Source organism: Megachile rotundata, chromosome 4 (genome assembly GCF_050947335.1).
Source record: "Megachile rotundata isolate GNS110a chromosome 4, iyMegRotu1, whole genome shotgun sequence".
NCBI classification, from domain to species: Eukaryota; Metazoa; Arthropoda; class Insecta; order Hymenoptera; family Megachilidae; genus Megachile; species Megachile rotundata.
In genome coordinates, this window is record NC_134986.1 from 6348625 (window position 1) to 6371834 (window position 23210).

Genomic DNA, 23210 nt, shown 5'->3' on the forward strand with positions numbered 1-23210 from the left:
TCTGTTATTTATGTATTTTTGCTTACCATGTATATGAATTGAAAATGAGAAGTAGACAATAAATTGTCATCATACTGATGGTGAAAAGCCATTTGAACTTAGCCAAGATGCGCGAAAAAAGTACATTCTACTATACTAAGAACTATGTATATAAAGATATCGAATTATAAACTATCGATATATAATTTGTATCTAACGATCGGTGTTTAAATGATTGTGATATCTGTTTAATATTTGCAGATGGAAAATTTCAAAAAATTTTATTTCATTTAAGTGTTCCATCGTTTTCTCTAAGAAATACATTTATTTTGCTAGAAATATAATAGTAAGCTAGATGCTTTTTATAACCACTATTTACGATACAGTTTTCTGTAATGCAAATTTTGTTATGACAGTTATTAATAATGCATGGAATCTGGTTAAAAATGTGTATAAAACGTTAAAATATATCTACTTTATCGACCAGGTGAATTTATAAACGAAAAGTCACATGAAATGGTCTCTAATTCTGGCTATAGGATCGTATACGTAGTTCGTGCGGGTATAAACCCGCGGTTGCTTACGGCATGGCGTTAGCCAAGTCGTGTGTCATCGTGTGTTGCATATGAAAAGTGTAATACATTTGTAACGTTTTTATTTTACATGTTGTATATTAATAAAGAACCTTTTATACATATTTTAACGGTAGGTGACGATTTCAAATGAACGATAGCACAAATGCCTTAAAAAGTAAATGATAATATTTATAGACGAGTTATGTTCAAAGATTCAGTGGGGCTTTGATATGGCGGCAAATTTTAGTTAAGCAAGCATTTATTGTAAACTGATGATATCCTTTAATTATTCCATCAGTTATTCAGATATGATTGTGCCACAATTTTTGTGTTCTATTGTAAATAAAATAAGTTCATTTGTAGTATTAAGTATACGCAAAAATTGAAATACTGTATGCTTCTGTATTTTAAAGCACAGTGGCGACATATCATGGCGGCGAAATTTTCTTAGCTGCGGTTGTGTATCTGAGTTATTTTCATACCGAATGCGTACGCCAAGGAATCTCTTTGTGAAATAACATATTTAGTAAATTGACATATTGTATATAAAATTCCTCTCCATAGGATTTACAATTGCAACTTAGTCATCTGCATTACAGTGATGTAATTATATTGTATTAGCTAGGCATAACATGCAGTTACTCTTTCCTGTTAATATCCTTTATGATATTATGACTGAAATAAGGAATTGTAATGCAGTAGCTGTATATTAATTTGAAACAATATTGTTTTTATATTTACACATATATTTATTTTTCATACTTTTTCAAGATTACTTAAAATGAACAAGCGCCGTAGAACATCTTCAGTTGCAAGTCGAGGAACAGAAGATGATGGCGATGAAGTACCACGTGAACCCACTAAAAGGCGAAAAAAATTAGACCCCGTAAGTTGTTTTGTCGTAGATGCTTAAGTGTTAAAAGTCTTTATAATTAATTGAATATTAAACTTTGATATTTATTTTATTTAAAATATTTAGAGTGATTTGTGTCAACAATTATATGACGTATTAAGAAATCAAAAGAAAGAAGATGGGACATTGTTATGTGATGCATTTATACGTGTGCCTAAACGTAGACAAGAACCAGGATATTATGAAGTTGTAACAAATCCTATAGACCTATTAAAGGTTCAACAAAAATTAAAAACAGATGAGTATAGGGATATGGATGATTTAGCTGCTGATATTCAACTTATGGTTAATAATGCAAAAGCTTTTTATATGGTAATAGATGTTGAATTAAATTAACATGTATGTATATTAGATTAGATTAATATTTTAATCTCTTTAACTTTTTATGCACAGCGTACATCTCCTGAATATAAAGATGCTACTGAACTTTGGGAATTATGTGTAAATACAAAAAACCGTATTATGGAAGAATATGAAGATCCAGAACCCAAAGGAAAACTTATTCTAAAGGTAGCACGATTGGTAAGGAGCAGTGTAAAATATATTAGCTATTATACATATACTTTAACTAGCAAGTAACTTGAATAATATTAATTTTGTAGGCTCGGAAAGCTACATTAAAACAAGAAGATACAGAAGATACATCTGAAAGTTCAACGAATCCTGATGAAGAGACAATACAACAGTTTGAAGATTTATTTGCAGCAGTTATGACAGCAACAGATCCAGCTGATAATAATAGGCCATTGCATACAATGTTTCAACTGAAACCATCTAAAAAAGTGATTACTTATTGATGAAGTATTAATATTATTTTTTCAAACTTATATATAAATAATGTTGCATTTTTAGTTGTATCCAGAATATTACGACGTAATTGAGACACCAGTAGATCTGAAAACAGTTGCTAGAAAAATTCAAGAAGCAGCTTATAGTACCATTACAGATATGGAAAAAGATTTAATGCTAATGTGTCGTAATGCATGTCAGTTTAATGAACCTGGCTCTCAAATTTATAAAGATGCTAAACTTTTAAAAAAGATTATTACTGCTGCAACAAAAAAACAGGATACTGGATTAAGTAGCTGTATTCCAAAAATTGCAACAACTGCTCCATCAACGAGAAGTAAAAGAGGAAGTCGCACAATGGCACAATCTTTAATAGCTCAAACTGCGTCATTACCAGATGAAGATGATGAAAGTGATGATGAAGAAGAAGAACCTGCAGAAACTGAAGAAGCTGACAATCCACAATGGCAACTGTTTCAAACTATAAGAACAGCACCTAATAATCAGGGTACTTAAATGATTTATATAATGCTTTTATTAATAATGTTTTTTAGTAATAATATTAATTACATTTTTGTGATTTACATAGGAGTTAGAATGAGTGAATACTTCTGGAAACTGCCATCAAAGAGGTTATATCCTGACTATTACAAAATGATTAAGAACCCTATTTCTTTATTACAAATTCGTACGAAGATAAAGGTAGTGAAAATAATATAATTCTGTCTTCTCTAAATTATTTTTATTTAATTTCTAATTATTTTAGAAAGGTGAATATGGTACTGTTAGTGAAGTGGCTGGGGATATGAATATTATGTTTGAAAATGCAAAGAAGTATAATATTCATACATCTAGATTATACAAGGTAATAAACGTCAATTGATTTAAACAAATCTATGTTCTTAGTTCATATTACTTAGTTTTATTGTTTTATGTTAAAGTGTGCTGTAAAACTGCAGAAAATTATGCAAGAAAAGGTGCAAGAATTATTAGAATTTGATCAGGTAAATACAACTTTATCGAGGTATAATATATTATTTAGTGTACTAAAATATTATATGAAAAAATTATTTTAGCACATGAATATTTTTGAACATATTTCAATTACTCTAAATTATATTTCAGGATTCAGATTCAGATAGTGAATTTGAAAATAATTCTCAACAACCTAAACTTATTAAACGTGCTTCAAATTTATTAACACGTGGAAAATATAAAGACAATATTCCGCTGAAGAGGAGATTGTATGCCCTAGTTAAATGTGTCATGGAATACGTTGTAAGTAATTCCAACTTGAGATATTAAAACTGAAACTTATCAATATAGAGTTATTTATTATATTACAGTGTGAAGATGGTCGACAACCAATGTTAATGTTCATGGAAAAACCTTCTAAAAAATTATATCCAGATTATTACCAAGTAATAGCAGAACCTATTGATATGTTAGCGATTGAAGCTAACATTAAAGCAGAGAAATATCAAAGTGAAAACGAATTAATACAAGATTTTAAGGTATATTTCATATAGTGTTGTATTAAAATATATGTTTCGTCTACTTAACTAAATATTTTTTATTGTATTTTCTATCATATTTTTCTTATCAGTTAATGTTTAATAACTGTCGTCAATATAATGAAGAAGGTTCTTTGATATATGAAGATGCAAATACTTTAGAAAAGGTCTTAATGGATAAAGTAAAAGAGTTAGGTCCTTTGCCAGAGACACCAAAACCTACTAAATCCAGTGCATCTACGCCTACTAGAAATGTTGGGTACGTAATACATTTAAATATATAGGATGTCCCAAAAGTTGTAAAACCAGAACACACACATATAGAAATAAAATTATAGATTGTACAACGGTATAGAACATCCCAATTTATTTTGATTTGAAGAATCAGTAGTTTCCAAATATCTGGGACATTCTGTATATAAGTACAAAAATAATACATGGGTTTAATTACAAAAGTTTATAATTACATAGTTTACCATTACATAGGAGACCTAAAAAAGTTGTACCACTACATTTACAAAAATTAAAAACTATGTATGATACTATAAAGGATTATCACGATGCAAAAGGGAGACAATTATCTTTAATTTTTATGAAATTACCAAATAAAAATGAGTATCCCGACTATTATGAAGTTATAAAACAACCAATAAATATGGAAAAAATTGCTTCAACCTTAAAAAATAATGGATATGAAAGTTTGGACGAGCTCGTATCAGATTTTATATTAATGTTTGACAATGCTTGCAAATATAATGAACCCGATTCACAAATATATAAGGTTTGTATATCATTATATTTTTAAATATTTATTTAAAGGTAATATAAAGTTTTAAATAAATTATTGTTTTTTGGAACATAACAAAAAGTTGTAGCTTTTAATCTATTTTAATAATTCTAAATGTAAAAAAAGATAAAGATAAATTATTTAATATACATTGTTTAATGATATTAAATATTACTAAACATTGTAATTATTATCATATTCATATTTAAAATTAAATTGAATTTGTAGAATCTTAGTTTTACTGTATAAATGTTCAATTGAAATTTCGCGCTAAAACATGGAAAGCTCGATGTGTTTACGATCATAGTTTTTGAGGTTACGTGAAGTAAGCTTCCTTCGTTGCTTCGTCGTTTGATATAGTTCTGCATAAGAATTTGATAAAGTAACTAATTTTTGTCAGTGGATATGTAGTTTTACCTAAATAATTATATATTTAGTACATGGAGAGGTGTTCAGTAAATAATTGTAGAAGTGATTTTCTTTACAAGTTTTTTGTGTGTGTGCTCTGTTCATAATGTTTGAACAGGGAAACAGTAATAATGAAAATAATGTTTTACTACAAAAGCCAACGAAAGTTCGATCCTGTTTTATTCGTTTAATGAGAGATAAAGAAGTAGATCAACGTTTATCAAAAAAATGCAAGAAGAATGGAACAGAAGTAAACAACTAACTTAGTTCTTTCAGAATATCACCTTTTTTCACAGATGTTTTTGTTTGTCTACAAGATATTTATAAATTTAATATATAATTCTGTGTTATTCTAGGATGCATTAATATTACAACGATTAGTTCTTCAAACAAAATTACAATTAAGTGAAGATGATGAAAGCGTACCAGACGTGTCAGCTGCAATTCAAGAAATATTAGCAACAATTTTTACTGCACTTTATAACCATCAAGATGAAGAAGGAAGATGTTATTCAGATTCTATGGCGGAACTTCCAGAACATGATATTATTGATGAAAAGAAGTCTGTTATTTGTTATTTAAATCAAGAATTATTTAATAATTGCTTATTATCAGTTGGGTTGAAATAAATTTTTCTTTTTTCCATATTAGGGTACGAGGTTTATCACTGGATTTAATTAAAAGAAGATTAGATCGTGGTGTATATAAACGATTAGATCGGTTCCAAGAAGATGTATTTACTTGCTTAGAAAGAGCTAGAAGGTTATCACGTACGGACTCACAACCTTTTGAAGATAGTGTAGAGCTTCAAGCATTTTTTTTACGTACTCGGGATGAAGTAACTCGTGGTGGAGATTTATTACATTCACCTGCATTGAACTACACACTTCTAGACCTGTCTACTCAAGTTGCAGAACTGAAACGTGTGAAGCAACAACAGGAATTATCTTCACCCAATGAAGATGAAAGTTGTGATGGAAATGAGGCAAAAGTATGTTTCTGCAATGCTTTATATTAGATTGTTGTTTGTTAAATATTTTGATTTTATTTATTTAGGATTCTGAAACAAATACCAATACAGAAACAAATAATAGTGATAATGGTGGTTCAATGAGTTTTAATCAAGAAGTGTATAGAGCTGGTGATTTTGCATATGTAGAACCTACCGAACGCGGCATGGAGTATAGTGTAGTTCTTATAGAACGATTATGGACTAATACAGAAGGTCATCAAATGTTGTATGGCAATTTATTTTATAGGCCAAGTGAAACTTATCATGTAGCATCTAGAAAATTTCTTGATAAAGAATTATTTAAAAGTGATGCTCATGTTGCTGTACCTTTGGCTAAAGTTGCTGGAAGGTGTTGTGTTTTAAGTGTTAAAGATTATTTTAGAATGCAACCGGAAGGTTTCTTAGAAAAAGATGTATATGTTTGTGAATCACGATATTCTACAAAAGCAAGGGCTTTTAAAAAAATCAAAGTCTGGAATTTTGATCCAGATCATTTAAAACTAATTCCGCGAGAAAAACCATTAGAACCAAAGCGAGTGATATCAGTATATAAAGAAAGATTAGAAAAGCATAAAGAAGAAATTGCTGAATTAGAAGAAGGGGAGAAATTAATGGAAAAAGAGAGACCTGTAAGCAGTTAGAATTAATTTCACAATTTTGTAGCTAAATTTTTAATTCATAATAACTATTTTGTAGAATGTAATATTATATAATCCAGACGACACAGAAAATACCTACTATGAGCAATATAATACATGTGCGGGTTCTGTAAAAACTGGAGACTTTGTTTATGTAGCAACTGATGGAGGCAGGCAACAAATTGCACAAATTGATGCTATATGGTCGACAAAGGAGTAAGTGATTTATTTTAGAGGTAAATGGTGTATATATAAATCTAAATAATTATTTATTTCTTTTAGTGGGAAGTGTTACTTTAAGGGGCCATGGTTATTAATGCCTGCAGAAGTACCACATACTCCTACCAAGTTATTTTATAAGCAAGAACTATTCCTATCTACAGTAGATGGTACTCATCCTATTGTAGCCATTGTTGGGAAATGTGCTGTACTTGAATACGGAGACTACATTTGTAGTAAGTTCATAACAGAATAATACAAATTTATTAATCCATAATTAATAAATGTACATGTTATGAAAATATTGAATTCAAATTCACATACTTGCATAGGTCGACCCACTGAGATTCCAGAAGATGATGTATATATTTGTGAATCTTTATATGATGAAAGTAAAAGTCTCATGAAAAAACTTGGACCAGAAGGTTTAAAAAAATTTAATCATGGTACAGCAGTGACCGAGGACGAAATTTACTTTTTCCGAAGGCCTATTAATCCTGCTAAAGTAAGAAATTTATTTAACATTCAACACAAAAATGTAATAACAATAAATAGCCTGTCATTTGATATGCAACTAACTGAATATAATTGCTTCGCATGTGATGTGTGTGTTGTAGGTTCCAGGCGATGTGGCTCAGACGCAAAATCAAGTCAAGTCTGTCACTCCTAGCTCAGCTCAATTTGAAATGGTAATTTCTATCGTTAACTATTGTTAAGTTTCATCTGTTAACAATGTTACAGAAATGCATGTTCTCTTAAAATCATATGCAAGCTCATGTGTAAATTAATAAGAATTTTAAATATCATGAAATAAAATCATAACCATATGCTGTTTGTAATACTCAAATATGACTTGCACGTGATAAAAATCTTGTATTAATTCATATCTGAGCATGCTTTTCATCTTATGCCGGCATATTCACTTTTCTGTTTCTCTTTCTACTTGTTTGTTTTTCTTTTTTATTTAAATATGTATTTTTTCATGGAAGTATATTGTTCTATGCAGCATTTAATAGAACTATACATTGTTTTTCGTGAATTTCAATTCAGAGCACCTGTTGGGTTTATCCATATATATGTACATATATATACGATGTACATAGAATACCACCAAAGAGTCTCGCTTCCATGTCACTCTAACCCAAATAATGCAAAAATGAGGCATTTTACTTTAAATGGAATGTATGCATAAAATACTAATATCAAGTTTTTAGAACACTTACAAAAAATTCAGTTGAAATATTGTCAACGGCCTTAGCCACGTAGGCTCTACCGGTACCCGTAAGATCACCGAAGTTAAGCAAGCTAACTTGGGCACGATCCACCTAAAGATAGGTGGCCATGTGCTGTTGACTCGAAAAATACGAAATAATGATCCAGAGAGACATTAAAGGCCAATAAATAAGTTCATTTGGACAATGTAGAAGTATAAAGACACTCGGTTGTTACTTCTGAAACATATTCCTATGGAAAAAAGCTATACTGAAATATTTTATATTGCTAATACCATTAACTTATACTGCAAACAATATTTATAAATCTCTCGTAATTTCTGTGACAAAGAAAAGTTTATATAATTGATAAGATTATACAAAAGTATTATATTGATGTAAAATTGATCAAAAAATATTCATGACATTACATTCGGTAACGGATAATAACGTAAATGGTATAGGAAGCATCACCATTGTTACCGAAGCTGGAACCCGATGTACTAGGCATGGGAGTAGGATTAGGAGTGGGAGTAGGAGTAGGAGTTGGGGAGGACAGCATGGACGCTGGTGGTCCACCGTCCGTTGGATCTGCAGAAGCTCAACCGGTGCTCTCCAATACTCAAACACCTGTGTCGACTAAAAAGGTAGGCCTTATCGTGACATTATTATTTTTTACAACTTGATTATATATTTCATTTTATTTGTTTCGTTTTATTTTTTATTTAGAAAAATATGCCAGCATATTTTTTGTTTTTGCACCGTTTCAGCATTGTTATTTAACATTAGAATGACGATTAGATGTTTTATCCGTGAAGGTATAATATCAGTATTCGTTACTGTAAAACGGTGACATTATAATTTGTGTTTTCCTCTGTTTAGAAAACGGCGGGTAAGAAATTAGTTACGGGCTATATTTTATATTCGAGTAAAATGCGAACGCAGATTACACAAAACAATCCTGAATCATCCTTTGGGGAGATTAGCAGAATTGTTGGTAACGAGGTATTTATTTTTTACTGTTGATTTTGTAGTTTACTATAAGAAATTATAGAAGAAGGAAAGTATGCAGATTAAATGTTTCAAGTATAATATTATGAAGGAAAGTTACCGAATTCTTTTATGAAATGCTATTGAGGGATTATATCATTCTGCATGCTTCATCTTTCTTTCAAATACCTTACGTTTATTTCGAGGCTACTACTCATGATTTTCTCATCAAGACAACAGATGTTATTACTATGATAAAAGTTATTATTTAAATGTAAATACTGTACGCAATCTATGGAACTTACATAAACGCACTCATCAAATACTAATTATGTAAATATTTAAATACACAGTGGGATCTTGTTATCTAGTCCTAAACGGAACTGTGGAAGCGGGAAAATTTGTAGGAGTAACTATATGAACGGAACTCTTTCTCTGCGGCGCTTGATTTTCAAAGCACTTCCGTTATCAGTTTATAGCCAGAAACTTGAAAATTTCTACATTTTCATATCAAGTTTAAGTTTAAACAATTCTAAATTTCTGAATTTGAAAATGTCATCTTTATATTTTGAAATTTTGTAAATTCAAGATTTCTATGTCTAAATATGAATATTTATAAAGATTAAGTTTCTACATCTCTTTCTAAGTGTTACTATGCATGAAAATCCATACAAAATAGAACTCGCTCAACAGGCCATATAGCGAGACTGTATTGTAAATGAAAAATAGCTATGATTGAAAATAACTTTTATCATTTTCTAGATTCGATAATGAAAAAGGTTTGAAAAACTGTTCTCTAAACAAGTTATTAGAATAGAAGAAAAAGATGTACAAAATGTATTTTTTCAATTTCAGTGGAGAAAACTGCCAGCAGGAGAAAAACAAGCATGGGAAGAAAGAGCAATTAAAATGAACGAGGATGGCGGACAACTTAAAGGAAACGCTGTTTCAGTAGGCACTAACGCTTTACAAGATGTAGTGTATGAATGTTGTTGGGATAATTGTGATTGGCAATTTGAAGATATGACTGATTGTATTGACCATTGTATTGCTGAGCAAAATGGACATGTTCAATCATCTTTTATTAACGCCCCTAGTGGTAAGTATATCATATTGTTTTTAATACTATTAAAAATAAAGGTTTAAAACTTATATTTTAACAGATGTAGAATTTCAATGCCAATGGCGTGGTTGTGGTCGTACAAAAAAATCTGTACCTCCATTTCCAAGTGTACAAAGACTTGCAAGGCATGTTAAAGAAGTTCATATTCTTAAATCAAATGGACGTATTATACCCCCTACAGAAAGAAGCAAGTAAGTTAAATATTACTAGCTTCATATATTTATAAGTTCATAATATGATATATGTTTCATTCTTATTTATATTTTTTTAATTTGTATTAAAGAAACTACATGGCATCAAAAGGTCCTACAGTATTGCCACCAATGGAAACAGGTAATTTTTTTGAACAAATATAAAGTAATTACTATTTATATCTTTCATATTTTTATGCGTGCATTTATTTTACTACAGAAACGTCAGCAGCCGCGACACAAACAAGCAATATACCAGTCATTAAACAACCTGAACCAATGTTCGTTGCTGTTCCTCCAAGACCAAGTCGTGTATTACATTCGGATGCCTACTTACGGTAAATTAATTATTATTTTTAATATTTTTCTGTCATAATTTTAGTTCAATTTATGCATTTCCTGAAATATGTTTTTATTTATTTTGTAGGTACATTGAAGCATTAAATGTAGAAAATCGATACATATCAAATTGGGATAAACAAATGAACGCTAATCCTGATAATACACAAATTCCTGATGTAACAAAATTACCCGTTGAATGGCTAGGTAATGGCGTGGGCAACCATGGAAATGTGGTGAATGCATTATGGACGCTTAAGAACATGATGATGAGAGATGTGTTAGCCATTAATAAAACTTTATAGCTTATAATTCGTTAAGATCTATAATCTTTAATATTCGATGCAACCTTAAAACAATTTTCAGGTCCGTCGATGCTAGATGAAAGACTGAAAACTATTATTTGAATATGAGTTTATTTATACTTCTAGATCATTTTTCTCATTTTACAATTCTTACAGCAGTGTTTACTGATTTCCGATGTATAAGCTAAGATACTAGGAAATTGACTTAAGAAATTTTTAAAGATCTGCCTTGTATTAATTACAAATAATTCAGTTTGGAAAAGGTTAATTTTAATTTTTTCACTGAAACATGTTATTAACGTTATTTTTAAATATATCATCTATGGATCTGTTAGGAGTAGGACGAAACTATAATGTAAGGATCACCACTATGTACATATTTCGCTATTTTTAATTTTAACTTTTCATAAACAAATTTTGTATTTTGTGTATCGCGCATCATGAAAGTGTGACTTGGAAATTTCTGTATTCATATTGTAATATGAAATTGTACTGTAAATATAAAATAATGCACTATAGAAAACAATCTAATATGGACAACAAGATCACTTTTTATTCACTTTTCTAAATGGAATTTGTATGTAAAAAGTCAAGCAAATAATAGCTATTATTAAAATTTATTATTGCTATTTTAATGATTTTATTAAATGAAAATATTATGATTTTAAAATAGATATTAAGCTGTATGTAATTAAATATGAAAATCTTTCATAGTATAGTTGTATAAAAAATTCTTCATAACCAACAACTGAATTATTCTAAATAATTTTTTTTATTTTGTATGAAATTCATTATATTTTTATTAACTACAATTTATTGTCAACCATTTTTTTCATATATGACAAATATTTAACAATTATTATCTTATAGTGCAGTGAAGGAAATATTTCATTTGACATTAACAGTTCAATACATGATATATGGAATCTCTACATATCTTTACAATTTAGATGCAAATCATAATTTTTTCTCAAACTTTGAATATATGTTTATATTATTAAATCAAAATGATGCATTAACTATATTTTTTTTTATTAGAAGTCACTCACTCGTCCACCGTGTTGCCAATCTCCCCATTTTGTTGGATCTTTCTCGCTATCTGTTATTACTTCTCCATTGATTGGATCAATTTCTACTAGTACCAAATCTACAAATCGTTCCCTTGGTGGTACTCCTATTATTATATATATCTATAATAATTATGTTTACTTCTTACAATCTACATACTATTTACAAGTCCTATTTATATTACTTGGTATAGGTTGCAATTTTAATTTTTGATGAAACTGTTTCATTCTTATTGATTCTTCTTTTTTATTACCTGGATTTGATTCACTAGCTTCTAATAAAGTAGCTAAATACAAGAAATGTACATGGTTAAGATATCAAAGTGTGTTACAAATTAAAACTTTTACACTTCATACTTGTTACAAATTGCCTGCATGTGTACATAGGCTGTTCCTCTAAAATTTTATTCAGACAGTTAATCCTAGTAGCACCAATACGATTTAAAAATAATTCTAACTTTAAGATATTCATATTTACATTTATCATTGAAATGATTTGCAAAAACAATTAAATTTCACAATATTCTTTTGTCACGGTTTTAACAAAACACAATACAAATACAGTATGTATTGGTACATAATTTCCAATAAATTTATCAAATATTAAATATTCAATTTCAATATTATTTAATAAGCTTTTATTTTTATACTAAATCTTTAATTCTTTCCTAAATTGTAATATTTTATTCTAATTCTTTATTTATATCTACAATATTATTAAATACTATATACATATCTTTCTACAAAGACTAGAATTTCTGTATCTAGAAATCTGTTACTCTGCCTTTTCTTTCCCAATCTCCATATCGAGTTGGTTCTGGTCCACGGGGTCCTCCTACCTCACCTGTTTCTGGATTAGTATCATTTGGAAATGGTTTCAATGGTTCTTTTTCTTGATAAGGATGTTTTCCTTCTTCCAATTCTTCTAATTTCTCTATTAAACATTGAATTATGTTGACTGTATTTATTTTATTAAAATACAGACTAATTCTTGAAGAAAAGTTATAGAATAAATTATGTATATTTATTTTATTAACTTATGAAACATAGAATCCAATCTATCATTAGAGTCATATTTAACTTTATGAGCAAACAGAACGTGAATTGAATGTAACTCATTTAGCATTTACTGTTTTAAAATAATATTATCATACTTTTGCACTAAATATTTATAATAACATAAATATATACCAATAGGCGTCCGTTCCCTTAGCTTTTTTCTAAATTCGCGCATCCTTGGACTTTCAGTTGTTTCATTTTCCTTTGCAAACAATACCTGAAATTCTAAAATAAAATTAGCATTCCATTCATTAAATTATATAGTACCATGCTTGTTGCATAAATACTTACTTGTATACAAAAGATTATTCGAAGATTTTGTAGTATTATTATTTGCTTTTAGCAATTTACTAAACTCCAGAGTGTTTCGAGTAAACATAACCTTAATCATCATTAAGCTTTTATTTACAAACGTGTTAACCTACGTTCTGATGTGGTTCCTAGAATTACCTTTCTGAAATGTAAAGTACATAATGAAACAGTAATAAACATGGAAAGTAAGCATGTAATATCAAGAATTTTATTATTTATGGAATTGGAAATTAATACTGTAAATTAAGCATAATACGTGCCAATGTATGGATGTTATTGCCGAAAGCATGAACCTGTTACCCTTGGTTGCTATTTTCCCCAGAGAAGCCAGATTTTGCACTTGAATATATGCGTTATCTCATTTTGATATAGCTAATAAAGTGAAAGTACTGAATTAATTCTGAAAATCAATATATATAAATATATTTTTGTGTAAAGAAGGTCGTTTTCCATCTTTCATAATAAATCATTAATTATATATAATTTTTATTTTTTGAATTTAATGTGTAAGAGGTAATATTAAAAAAATAGTATAAAGAACATATATAAAGTTAATCTAATCTGTATTATTTTTTAATGTAATTATTTTCATTTATTTTCTATTGATAGGTTGAAGAATATGTACATATTAATGAAATTTTTCTAAAAAAAAAATATAAATATAATAAACATAGAAACTGCAACCATTTAAACAAATATAAAGAAATGTTAATATTTATTCAAAGCTATATTTTTGTATAGAATACTACCAAAGGTAAGTTTTCATATTTGACAATTGTTACTTTCTTGAAAGAGCTTTATTATAACCTTGATAAAAGGAAAATATTTATCAATACATTTAGATATATGATTTTAATATTTTAATTTAATTCCATTTATAAAATGAATTTGAAGCATATTAATCGTAAACAACTTAAATTACAATTAAAAAATTTCTGTTTTCTATATGCTTCTCTGTTTTTGTATGAGAAAGAAAAGCTAGCCATGAAAAAATTATTCATTTGTATATAACACTTATACGTAAAAAGTTCTTGTATAATTTTTATTTATAACGTCATATTAATTTGTGGAAAAAATTAATATATTTGTGAATTGATGTCTAATTCTAATGCATAAACTGCATTATATCAAAAGAGAAAAGGAATATGTTGTTACATTCTTCTAAATCTTCAATTTTGGAACATGTCATGATTTTTAGCATTTGCAATGTTGTTTTTACCTAGACCAAAAAATAATATATTATCAAATATATCATGTACATTTCGACAACAAAATTATAGATTTATTAAAAAAATGACTGTAAGAGATGCATTAAACTCTGCTCTTGATGAAGAATTAGCTCGTGATGAGAGAGTATTTATTCTTGGTGAAGAAGTTGCAGAATATGATGGTGCATATAAAGCAACAAAAGGTCTTTGGAAAAAGTATGGAGATAAAAGATTAATTGACACACCTATCACAGAAGCTGGTTTTTGTGGTATAGCTATTGGTGCAGCACTTGCTGGTTTAAGGCCAATATGTGAATTTATGACCTTTAATTTCTCTATGCAAGCCATTGATCGTGTAGTAAATGGGGCTGCTAAAAACTGTTACATGAGTGGAGGAATATATTCTGTTCCTGTTGTATTTCGTGGTCCAAATGGTAATGCTAAAGGTTTGGCTGCACAACATTCTCAGTGTTTCGCATCATGGTATATGAGTGTACCTGGCTTAAAAGTTATGTCACCTTCAACTTGTGAAGATTATAGAGGATGTATAAAGTCTGCAGTTCGAGACCCTGATCCAGTTGTAGTTTTAGAAAGTGAACTGCTTTACAATATTGAATTTCCTGTATCAGATCAAGCTATGGACAAAGATTTTACAATACCTATTGGTAAAGCTAAAATTGAAAAACCTGGAAAACATATTACTTTAACAACACATGGCCAAGCTACTCTCTATACAATGCAAGCAGCTGAAATTTTAGCAGGTCAAGGAATAGAAGCAGAAGTAATTAATTTACGGTCTCTTAGGCCACTAGATTGGGATACAATTTTTAAATCAATTTCAAAAACTCATAGATTAATGACTGTAGAGCTAGGGTGGCCTAGGTGTGGAGTAGGTTCTGAAATTGTGGCTACAGTAATGGAAAATCCAGTATTTTTTGAGCTTGATGCACCAGCTGTTCGTTGTACTGGTATTGATGTGCCTATGCCATATGCAGAAACTATTGAATATGAATGTACACCAAAAGATCATCATATTGTAGATTTTGCTAAAAAAATTTGCAGTGTAAAAACATAAATTAATTGTGTGTTTTATAAATAAAATTTATCTTCTTAAAAAATTGTTTAACAAATGTTTATATATGATGATATATAATTTGCAGGAACTATGTTAATTAAAAAATGATAACTTCATTTTCTTTCTTAAAATACTAATCTTAAGGAAGTAATTGAAAAAATACTAAAGTATTAATGCCATATAATTTAAAATATTTGTTTTAGTTATGCATTTCTATAAAATAAAAAACAAAGGCAGAAGATGAAATGGTGTATGGGCAACTATAACTGCAATTTAATGAAATGGAAAACTAAAAAGAATAAAATACATTAATAACTTTAACACAAAGTACTGTAATGGAACTGAAATTATAATTAATGTAAGTAGTATAGAAGGAACATATTTATATACAACTAGTAATGATGTACAGCCCACAAAGAAAGATATTGTGGTTTGCAATAATTAGTAGAATAGTTGTTTTAATTTTTCAATTTATTTTTAATATTTTGTGTCCTGACCATGATGCAGATGCATTCAAAGGTCCCATAAGTAATTCTGAACAAGTTTCGTTATGCGATAATATAATTACATTATTATTTAGTGGTCTCTCGCGATGGGATGGTGAATATTTTATACATATTGCAAAATACGGTTATGTGTATGAAAACACCTTAGCTTTTTATCCATTATACCCTATATTGGTTCGTATTATTGCTATCCCTATACAAAAAATATTTTTTGTATTGAATTTTAATAGTTCTCTCATACTTGCAGCTGTATTAATTAATTTTGTATGTTTCATTAAATCTGCTATTATATTTTATGATCTTAGTAAGATAGTATTAAGAGACAAAAATATTTCATATAAAGCAACAATACTTTATTGCATAAATCCAGCAAGTATATTCTTTTCTGCTATCTATACAGAATCTTTATTTGTCTATTTATCATATTATAGCATGTTAAGATCTATAAAATTAGATCCATATGTATCTTTCCCAATAGCCTTGTCCATTCTTACAAGATCAAATGGTATGGTTAATATTGGATTTCCTATATATTTTAGATTAAAAAGTTTATTCCATAGTTTCTTAACAAAACATCCAAATTTCTCATTAAAAACATTAAGTAAATTTATGTATGAAATAACAACTTTAAAAAGCATTTGTGTAATATGTAATATAATAATTATATCAATGGTTCCATTTATTTTATTACAAATACATAATTATATTATGTTTTGTATTCCTAATTCAAACTACATGTTTACTTCTGAACATATCATAAATTATGGCATTAAAAATAATTTGGTAATAGCAGGGACCAATAATAGTGAGTGGTGTAACTTGAAAATTCCAGTAGCATATGCCTACATACAGAAAAAATATTGGAATGTAGGATTTTTAAATTACTATGAAGTAAAGCAAATACCAAATTTTGTTCTAGCAATTCCAATACTTTATATTATGATTACTTGTATAAAAGAATACTTTCTAGAACATAAAAGATATTTTTGTACACTTGGATTTATTCAAAATTTTAAAAGCAAAAAAGAAATTAAAACAAAAAAATATCCGATGGAAATGTTAGTATTTGTTGTTCATGGTTTATTCTTGACTGTATTTTGTATTCTTTTTATACATATTCAAGTCAGTACACGTTTAATATGTTCAGCAAGTCCATTAATATATTGGTATTGTGCTTTAACATATACATCTGATTCTAATAATGACACAGCATATGAAAGTGAAGAAAATGCGTGTTCTAAATGGAAAGTATTTTTTTTTAAACAAAGGAAGTATTCTTTGCAAGATAAATTAATATTATTATACTTTTTAGGATATACGGGTATAGGTTGTATCATGTTTTCTAACTTCTTACCATGGACATAAATTATATCATGTTGAAAAATTTAAATATTTATTATTTATATATGTACATATAAATATTATAATACTTTTATTGCTTTGTAACTGATGTAAATACACGATTGCATATATGTATATCAAATACAAAATGTATTTTTATAGTATAAAAAGGTTTATTTAATATGTGACTTCCTGTGTTTAAGTATTTCAATTGGTGTCAAATATAGTGTTTGTGCACAATCCGGGCAATCGTAAGCTTGTGCATTAGATTTACGTTTAACATTGTTGGAACGTTTCTCAGTTTCATTTGTTTGCTGTTTATTACAAGACTGTTGATGCTGCAATTTCTGTATACTTGTAAGAATTGCTTGCATATTACAATTCTGACATTGCCATTCTGTTTCTGACATTTCTAAAGAAAGCTTATCACTCCATTCTGTTTCCCTCACACTAAAAAAAAATTATAGTTTATGGATTTTGCAAATTATATCTTGTTGATTCATAACAATTAATTATTAATAATTTACCAATTATATGTAATAATATTTGTTACATAAACTCCTCCTTTTATTAAATTGGGAATTACCACAAAATCAGATTGAAATGGATTGGAATCTATTGATATGTTATTTTCATTACTTCCCGTATATATTGTTTTAAGATCAGCTGGTAAAAGTCGTTTTAATGTATATGGAATTGTGGTATGCATATAGTCAATCAATTCTTGAGTAAGAGTGTATTCAATTTCGCTAAAATCTTGTTTCTCACTATCATTCGTGTTTGGATCTATAAAATATTTATGATAGTTAATAATATTAGTAAATTAATTTTTCTTAATTTATTCTTTAATATACGTTAAATAGTAATCTTTTATCTTTTCATCATACTTTAATATTTTACTAAAATCAAAATAATACCTTGTAATCGTTGATTTAATAAAAAGTCCCATTTATACCGTAATTTTGTAGCTTTCATTAATAACGTTTGACCACTATCAGGAACTGGAAATTCTAACGCTAACCATGAATCACATACAATTCTATGAAATATAAAGCAATATAATATATTAGAATTTTTTGTTAAATAAATATATACATACATACACGTATAATATATATAATATATACTCACATTGAAAATGTACTATTTGTATCAATTTCACGTGCGAATAAAAGTAACGTTTGCGCAGCAGGCATTCGAAGTGTATTCACTAAATAAGGCTTTGTCGTCTCTAAAAGAGATCTATTAGTAAGAGGATAAGTTAACATGCGTTCAATGAAAAGAATAATTTATGTTACTGTAAAATAAGTTAAAAACTTACAAATATGCTAATATTGTATGTTTCGGACTGACCGGACTTTTGCTTTTGTATCCTGGTATCGATACAATATCAGTTTCTTCTAGTTGTAGTACTTGTGGATGATTTCCAAAAAAACTCATTGGATGTAAGGCAATATATGGTTTCGCTTTTGTATGAAATAATTGTTCACTCATTGACTAAAAATGTATATTATTTATCATTGATTAATTAAATTATTTCAAGAATACAAATTAACATTACCTTACAATAATTAAATTCATCTGCACATGCAAACTGCGGATATAAGCCACTGCATAATATTAATTTTAACATTGTTAAGTCTTTGTAACTACATGCACTAGCTGCTATCAATAAATTTTGAACTTGATTGGGATCATTTCTCATACGGAATTCAACATCCTTTATATCAATTTCTTTGTCATCGTTATCATTATCTTCTAATTGTATATCAAATGATTCTAACTTTAATTGTTTCCGCTTTCTAGGTTCGCTTTGTTTATAAGTTCTTTTTAAGGACTTTAGGAGCTTTAATTCTCCATGTCTTATTGCACGTTCTGCACTGCTCATAGAAGAGTTTGGTTCTGGAAGATTTTTTAATAAATTACAATCCTGTAAATCATAAGTGTTAAATAATAAAGAGAGAAGATTTTATAAATTGATAATAATAAATGAATATCAATTTACCTGAAGTAATTCTTTAAACTGTGCTCTTAATTTTATCATTTCATAAAATCTTTGTTCCTCCAAGCCTCTTCTTTTACACCACTTTCTGCTGCTAGTACCAGTACCTCTAGATTCTTGGGAATTTTGCTGTTTCACTTCTAACCATTCTCTAAATGCATTTAGTAATGTTATTGGGTCACCATGATCAGATTCCAATTTTTTTCTAGATGTCTAAAGTATTGAATTAGTATGTAATTATAATAAGTTGAAAAAAATGTATAAATTAGATTAATATTACCTCACATTCTGAATCCCTATATGCTCTATTCGTAAATGGTGTTTGTATACTTAAAGCAGCAGCAAGGGATAATACTGGTTCTACTTGATGAAAAACCGAACCCATTATTAACATTTTCCCTATTGTTATATCGACAGGTAAACGTGCAAGTGTTTTCCCGATACATGTTATTTTTTCATTATCCGTGAGGGCACCCTACAGATAAAAAATATTTAATTTATTTTTTAGTTTGTATTTAATATGTATTAATAATGTTCATTTAGTTAGTTTTTAACATACTAACATGTTCTTTCAAAGACAAAATTGAATTTTCTATACTTTCTGACGGTGGCGGTTCTATAAAAGGAAATTTTCGCGCATCTGGAAGCCCCATAGCTATCATTTGTAAAAGTAAAGAGTCTAAAGGCACACGTTGTAATTCTGGAGTTGAGTATTTTTCTAATGCCATATATTCTTCTTCCGAGTATAATCTATGTAGAAATATTACATTCACAAATTAATATGTTATAATTAAATGTAAAATTATAGAATTTATTAAAATACCTATAACAGACTCCAGGTCCAGTTCTACCAGCTCTTCCTTTTCGTTGTTCTGCACTAGCTTTGCTAATCCAAAATTCTTTCAATCGTTGCATTTTGCATGATGGATCATAACTCATTTCTTTTACTTTCCCGCTATCACAAACAAATCTAATTCCATCTATAGTAATAGAAGTTTCAGCTATATTAGTAGATACTATACATTTTCTCGCTCCTTCAGGTGCATAATCAAATACCTTCAATAAGATAATTTATATAGTATAATATTTATAAATATGAATATTTGTTAAAGTAAACCTATATTTGAAAAATCGTACTTTATCTTGTTCACTGATAGCTAAAGTACTATGAAGTGGTAAGACAACCCAATTATTCTTCTTCTGACTATATTCTTTTGCTGCATCAACAACTGCAGTAATTTCACTCATTCCACTTAAAAATATCAATAAATCACCCTTTTCATCAGCTGAAAATATGAATTATTAATGATATGATTAAAAATATAATTTTATTTAACAAAATATATTTTCTACCTGGATATTTCTGATCAATCATTTGCATTATTTGTATGTAAGGGCTTGGATTGAATCTATCATTCTTGTATCGAAAATCTTCTATTGTAATAGGTCTATATGTTAGTTGAATAGGATACAATCGTCCAGGAACCTATATATAACAATTATCATAAGAATGACTAAAAAATAATTAACAGTTCACATAATTACAAATTCACCTGAATTATTTTAACATCCTCTTTTGCAAAATAATTACTAAAGAGCTCAATATTAATAGTAGCAGACATAAGGACTAATTTTAGGTCATGTTTTTGATTAATAATGCACTTCATAATGCCAAGAAGAAAGTCTCCATGTAAATGACGTTCATGCACTTCATCCAAAACAATGACATCATAAGGTAACAAATTAGATTCTCCAGACAGCTATATGAAACATATAATATTTTAATATTTACAATACCATAATTTTAATACATAGTTATAATATTATCGATTTTTACCTGTCTCAATAAAAGACCTTCTGTTATAAAAGTAATTTTAGTATCTTGATTTCTTTGTTTCTCAAAACGAATTTGATATCCAACCTCATTACAATTCTCAGTGAGTGTTTCAAAAGCAACACGCTTAGCTAATGATATACAAGCTATTCTCCTAGGTTGTGTACAAGCTATAAAAAATAGTTTCAATGAGATAATTAAATTTCATTAAATATTTTGCTTTACTTTATATAATTTCAACACTTACCAATTTTTTGAAACCCTGCTGAATATAAATACTGTGGCACTTGCGTGGACTTTCCGCAACCAGTATCACCAGCTATAATAACTACTCTCTCTTTTTTTATTGTCTCTGTAATCTCTTGCTTGTATTGATGAACTGGTAAATTTGTTTGAGATTCTCTAAGTTTTTTTAGTTTTGCAAATTTTTCTTTCTGTTTAAAATCTAAGTATAAAATAATTATATTCTGAAACCTTAGTAATTGATTCTTTGTTAATGTTTCAGTCGGTGGAACACGTGCAAATAACTCATTAAAATTTGAACTTAGTTTAAAATTAATACAGTGTAATTTATGATATATTTTTGGTACACTGATATCATTTAATGAAAAATCAATTGAAGTATCAGGAGTATTAAGTTTCTTTTGCACAGTTTCATATTTATTAACAAATTTCCAAAAGTCTTCAGTATCCTGTACTATACTTAAATTTCCTGAGAACATTTTGTTCAATTCATATTTGTATTTACTAAAATAAAAGTTGTTGAAACTTTGATCAGATTTATAAGTTACTTGAGAAAAATTGCTTTCTTTGTCAGTTGATATAATTTCTTGATTATATCTTATTTTAAGCGGTGATTTTGAATTATGACTTTTCTTTCTTTTTCGTCTATCATCATATTGATATTCACGTTTACTTTTGCTAGCAAAATCGTGCTGTGAATTCATACTGTATAAAAGGCGTTTTCATACCATAACCTTAAAGATATACAAACATTTTTGTGTATTCTTTACAAACATGATATTAACACCAATTTCATTTATTAAATCTTTATTATCAACTGCAATTATTGCACAAATGAACAATGTCATACAGTAACATCTATTATTTTTTGAACGTTACATACAAAATATATATACTTGAATGTATTTACTATCATACCATGATCTTCAAAGTCTACAGTATTATGTAAATAATACGATGTATATCATTATATAATTGACATACAATGTATAAAACTTTCCTGTAATGTTATTCACATAATAATTCACATAATATTATTCACATTCCATATTAATTTGCCGGACGTTTATTCAGCTTCCAATAAAAATATTGAAATGAAATGATTGGTAAGATTTAATAACAATAATACATTTATATTTAATTAGCATTTATTAGTTTTAAATGTGTACTTAATCATATAAAATTTTTCTAATATAAGAAACACAAAGTATTTATTATAATTTCAGTATGTCCATTCAATATTTACGTATTTTTCCTAAAAATTAGAAACGTATGCGCCTCATAAACCTTGTAGAGATGCGACATCGATAACATTACTGGTATGTATCGATGATTTAATATATCGGTAATATTGTTAAGACAAATGGGAGCGACTGAAGTGGAATGTAATATGTATATAATTTTATTACTCAAGTCTGATATTCTTGTTTCAAGTTCAAACAAGAACTTTTTCGAAATAAAACAATACTTTATTTAATATTTAAATAAATTAAATAAGTTTAAACACAGATTTACATAATAAAATTTTATATTCTATTTCAATAAATCCTATTACCCTCAATATTATCGA

At 28.1% G+C, this 23210-nt stretch overlaps 6 protein-coding genes across 20 annotated transcripts; 3 read left to right on the forward strand and 3 right to left on the reverse strand.

Moving 5' to 3' along the window:
* Positions 1 to 201: 201 nt before the first annotated feature.
* Positions 202 to 19571, forward strand: polybromo (protein). Of its 14 annotated transcripts, none has more exons than XM_012281857.2 (30): positions 202 to 325; positions 1326 to 1440; positions 1534 to 1779; positions 1861 to 1989; positions 2070 to 2249; positions 2320 to 2764; positions 2846 to 2958; positions 3023 to 3121; positions 3198 to 3260; positions 3382 to 3534; positions 3603 to 3770; positions 3863 to 4029; positions 4242 to 4551; positions 5322 to 5527; positions 5617 to 5956; positions 6022 to 6606; positions 6674 to 6831; positions 6898 to 7070; positions 7167 to 7339; positions 7452 to 7523; positions 8510 to 8692; positions 8928 to 9050; positions 9891 to 10134; positions 10199 to 10349; positions 10442 to 10491; positions 10570 to 10687; positions 10777 to 13944; positions 14041 to 14185; positions 15918 to 16072; positions 19368 to 19571. In XM_012281857.2, exons 2-27 carry the CDS (start codon positions 1336 to 1338, stop codon positions 10991 to 10993), a joined length of 4971 nt encoding a protein of 1656 aa, XP_012137247.2. In that variant the 5' UTR covers positions 202 to 325; positions 1326 to 1335; the 3' UTR covers positions 10994 to 13944; positions 14041 to 14185; positions 15918 to 16072; positions 19368 to 19571. The 14 variants fall into 14 exon arrangements, with proteins under 14 accessions (XP_012137247.2, XP_076386650.1, XP_076386648.1 ...); XM_076530529.1 differs by lacking the exon at positions 202 to 325 and adding an exon at positions 523 to 684 and having other exon boundaries at positions 3382 to 3531; XM_076530530.1 differs by lacking the exon at positions 202 to 325 and adding an exon at positions 523 to 684 and having other exon boundaries at positions 1861 to 1977.
* Positions 11086 to 12551, reverse strand: LOC143264254 (uncharacterized). Its single transcript, XM_076530552.1, has 3 exons — positions 12418 to 12551; positions 12246 to 12347; positions 11086 to 12167 (listed from the first exon to the last, which is right to left on the reverse strand). Exons 1-3 carry the CDS (start codon positions 12545 to 12547, stop codon positions 12028 to 12030), a joined length of 372 nt encoding a protein of 123 aa, XP_076386667.1. The 5' UTR covers positions 12548 to 12551; the 3' UTR covers positions 11086 to 12027.
* On the reverse strand, positions 12734 to 13552 carry LOC100876940 (succinate dehydrogenase assembly factor 4, mitochondrial). Its single transcript, XM_003701787.3, has 3 exons — positions 13411 to 13552; positions 13252 to 13344; positions 12734 to 12994 (listed from the first exon to the last, which is right to left on the reverse strand). Exons 1-3 carry the CDS (start codon positions 13511 to 13513, stop codon positions 12825 to 12827), a joined length of 366 nt encoding a protein of 121 aa, XP_003701835.2. The 5' UTR covers positions 13514 to 13552; the 3' UTR covers positions 12734 to 12824.
* Positions 14343 to 15757, forward strand: LOC100874810 (pyruvate dehydrogenase E1 component subunit beta, mitochondrial). Its single transcript, XM_003701768.3, has one exon. It carries the CDS (start codon positions 14638 to 14640, stop codon positions 15712 to 15714), a length of 1077 nt encoding a protein of 358 aa, XP_003701816.1. The 5' UTR covers positions 14343 to 14637; the 3' UTR covers positions 15715 to 15757.
* Positions 16079 to 19571, forward strand: PIG-V (phosphatidylinositol glycan anchor biosynthesis class V). Its single transcript, XM_003701809.3, has one exon. It carries the CDS (start codon positions 16113 to 16115, stop codon positions 17583 to 17585), a length of 1473 nt encoding a protein of 490 aa, XP_003701857.3. The 5' UTR covers positions 16079 to 16112; the 3' UTR covers positions 17586 to 19571.
* On the reverse strand, positions 17597 to 22717 carry LOC100876829 (putative ATP-dependent RNA helicase DHX34). 2 transcript variants are annotated; one of them, XM_012281864.2, is made up of 15 exons: positions 21645 to 22712; positions 21401 to 21567; positions 21117 to 21323; positions 20917 to 21049; positions 20701 to 20849; positions 20387 to 20619; positions 20127 to 20313; positions 19844 to 20038; positions 19567 to 19776; positions 19123 to 19491; positions 18883 to 19058; positions 18693 to 18803; positions 18479 to 18600; positions 18089 to 18347; positions 17597 to 18011 (listed from the first exon to the last, which is right to left on the reverse strand). In XM_012281864.2, the coding sequence occupies exons 1-15, from the start codon at positions 22342 to 22344 to the stop codon at positions 17735 to 17737; spliced, it is 3495 nt and encodes a 1164-aa protein (XP_012137254.2). In that variant the 5' UTR covers positions 22345 to 22712; the 3' UTR covers positions 17597 to 17734. The 2 variants fall into 2 exon arrangements, with proteins under 2 accessions (XP_012137254.2, XP_076386653.1); XM_076530538.1 differs by lacking the exons at positions 17597 to 18011; positions 18089 to 18347; positions 18479 to 18600 and having other exon boundaries at positions 18693 to 18792; positions 21645 to 22717.
* Positions 22718 to 23210: the final 493 nt, after the last annotated feature.

Bases quoted from the DNA above. Each gene is read 5' to 3' on its own strand.
- LOC100876940 (XM_003701787.3), bottom strand. From the start codon at position 13,513: ATGATGATTAAGGTTATGTTTACTCGAAACACTCTGGAGTTTAGTAAA. The intron at 13,345-13,410 runs GTAAGTATTTAT...ATTTTATTTTAG, and splicing joins GAATAATCTTTTGTATACAA to AATTTCAGGTATTGTTTGCA. The intron at 12,995-13,251 runs GTATATATTTAT...AATGTTTAATAG, and splicing joins AAGGGAACGGACGCCTATTG to AGAAATTAGAAGAATTGGAA.
- polybromo (XM_012281857.2), top strand. From the start codon at position 1,336: ATGAACAAGCGCCGTAGAACATCTTCAGTTGCAAGTCGAGGAACAGAA. The intron at 2,250-2,319 runs GTGATTACTTAT...TTGCATTTTTAG, and splicing joins AACTGAAACCATCTAAAAAA to TTGTATCCAGAATATTACGA. The intron at 5,957-6,021 runs GTATGTTTCTGC...TTATTTATTTAG, and splicing joins GTGATGGAAATGAGGCAAAA to GATTCTGAAACAAATACCAA.
- LOC100874810 (XM_003701768.3), top strand. From the start codon at position 14,638: ATGTTGTTTTTACCTAGACCAAAAAATAATATATTATCAAATATATCA.
- PIG-V (XM_003701809.3), top strand. From the start codon at position 16,113: ATGATGTACAGCCCACAAAGAAAGATATTGTGGTTTGCAATAATTAGT.
- LOC100876829 (XM_012281864.2), bottom strand. From the start codon at position 22,344: ATGAATTCACAGCACGATTTTGCTAGCAAAAGTAAACGTGAATATCAA. The intron at 21,324-21,400 runs GTAAAAATCGAT...TGTTTCATATAG, and splicing joins AAGGTCTTTTATTGAGACAG to CTGTCTGGAGAATCTAATTT. The intron at 18,348-18,478 runs GTATTATTTTGA...AATATTTTATAG, and splicing joins ATTAAATCAACGATTACAAG to ATCCAAACACGAATGATAGT.
- LOC143264254 (XM_076530552.1), bottom strand. From the start codon at position 12,547: ATGATAAATGTAAATATGAATATCTTAAAGTTAGAATTATTTTTAAAT. The intron at 12,348-12,417 runs GTATGAAGTGTA...TCTTGTATTTAG, and splicing joins ATGCAGGCAATTTGTAACAA to CTACTTTATTAGAAGCTAGT. The intron at 12,168-12,245 runs GTAATATAAATA...ATATAATAATAG, and splicing joins AAAATTGCAACCTATACCAA to GAGTACCACCAAGGGAACGA.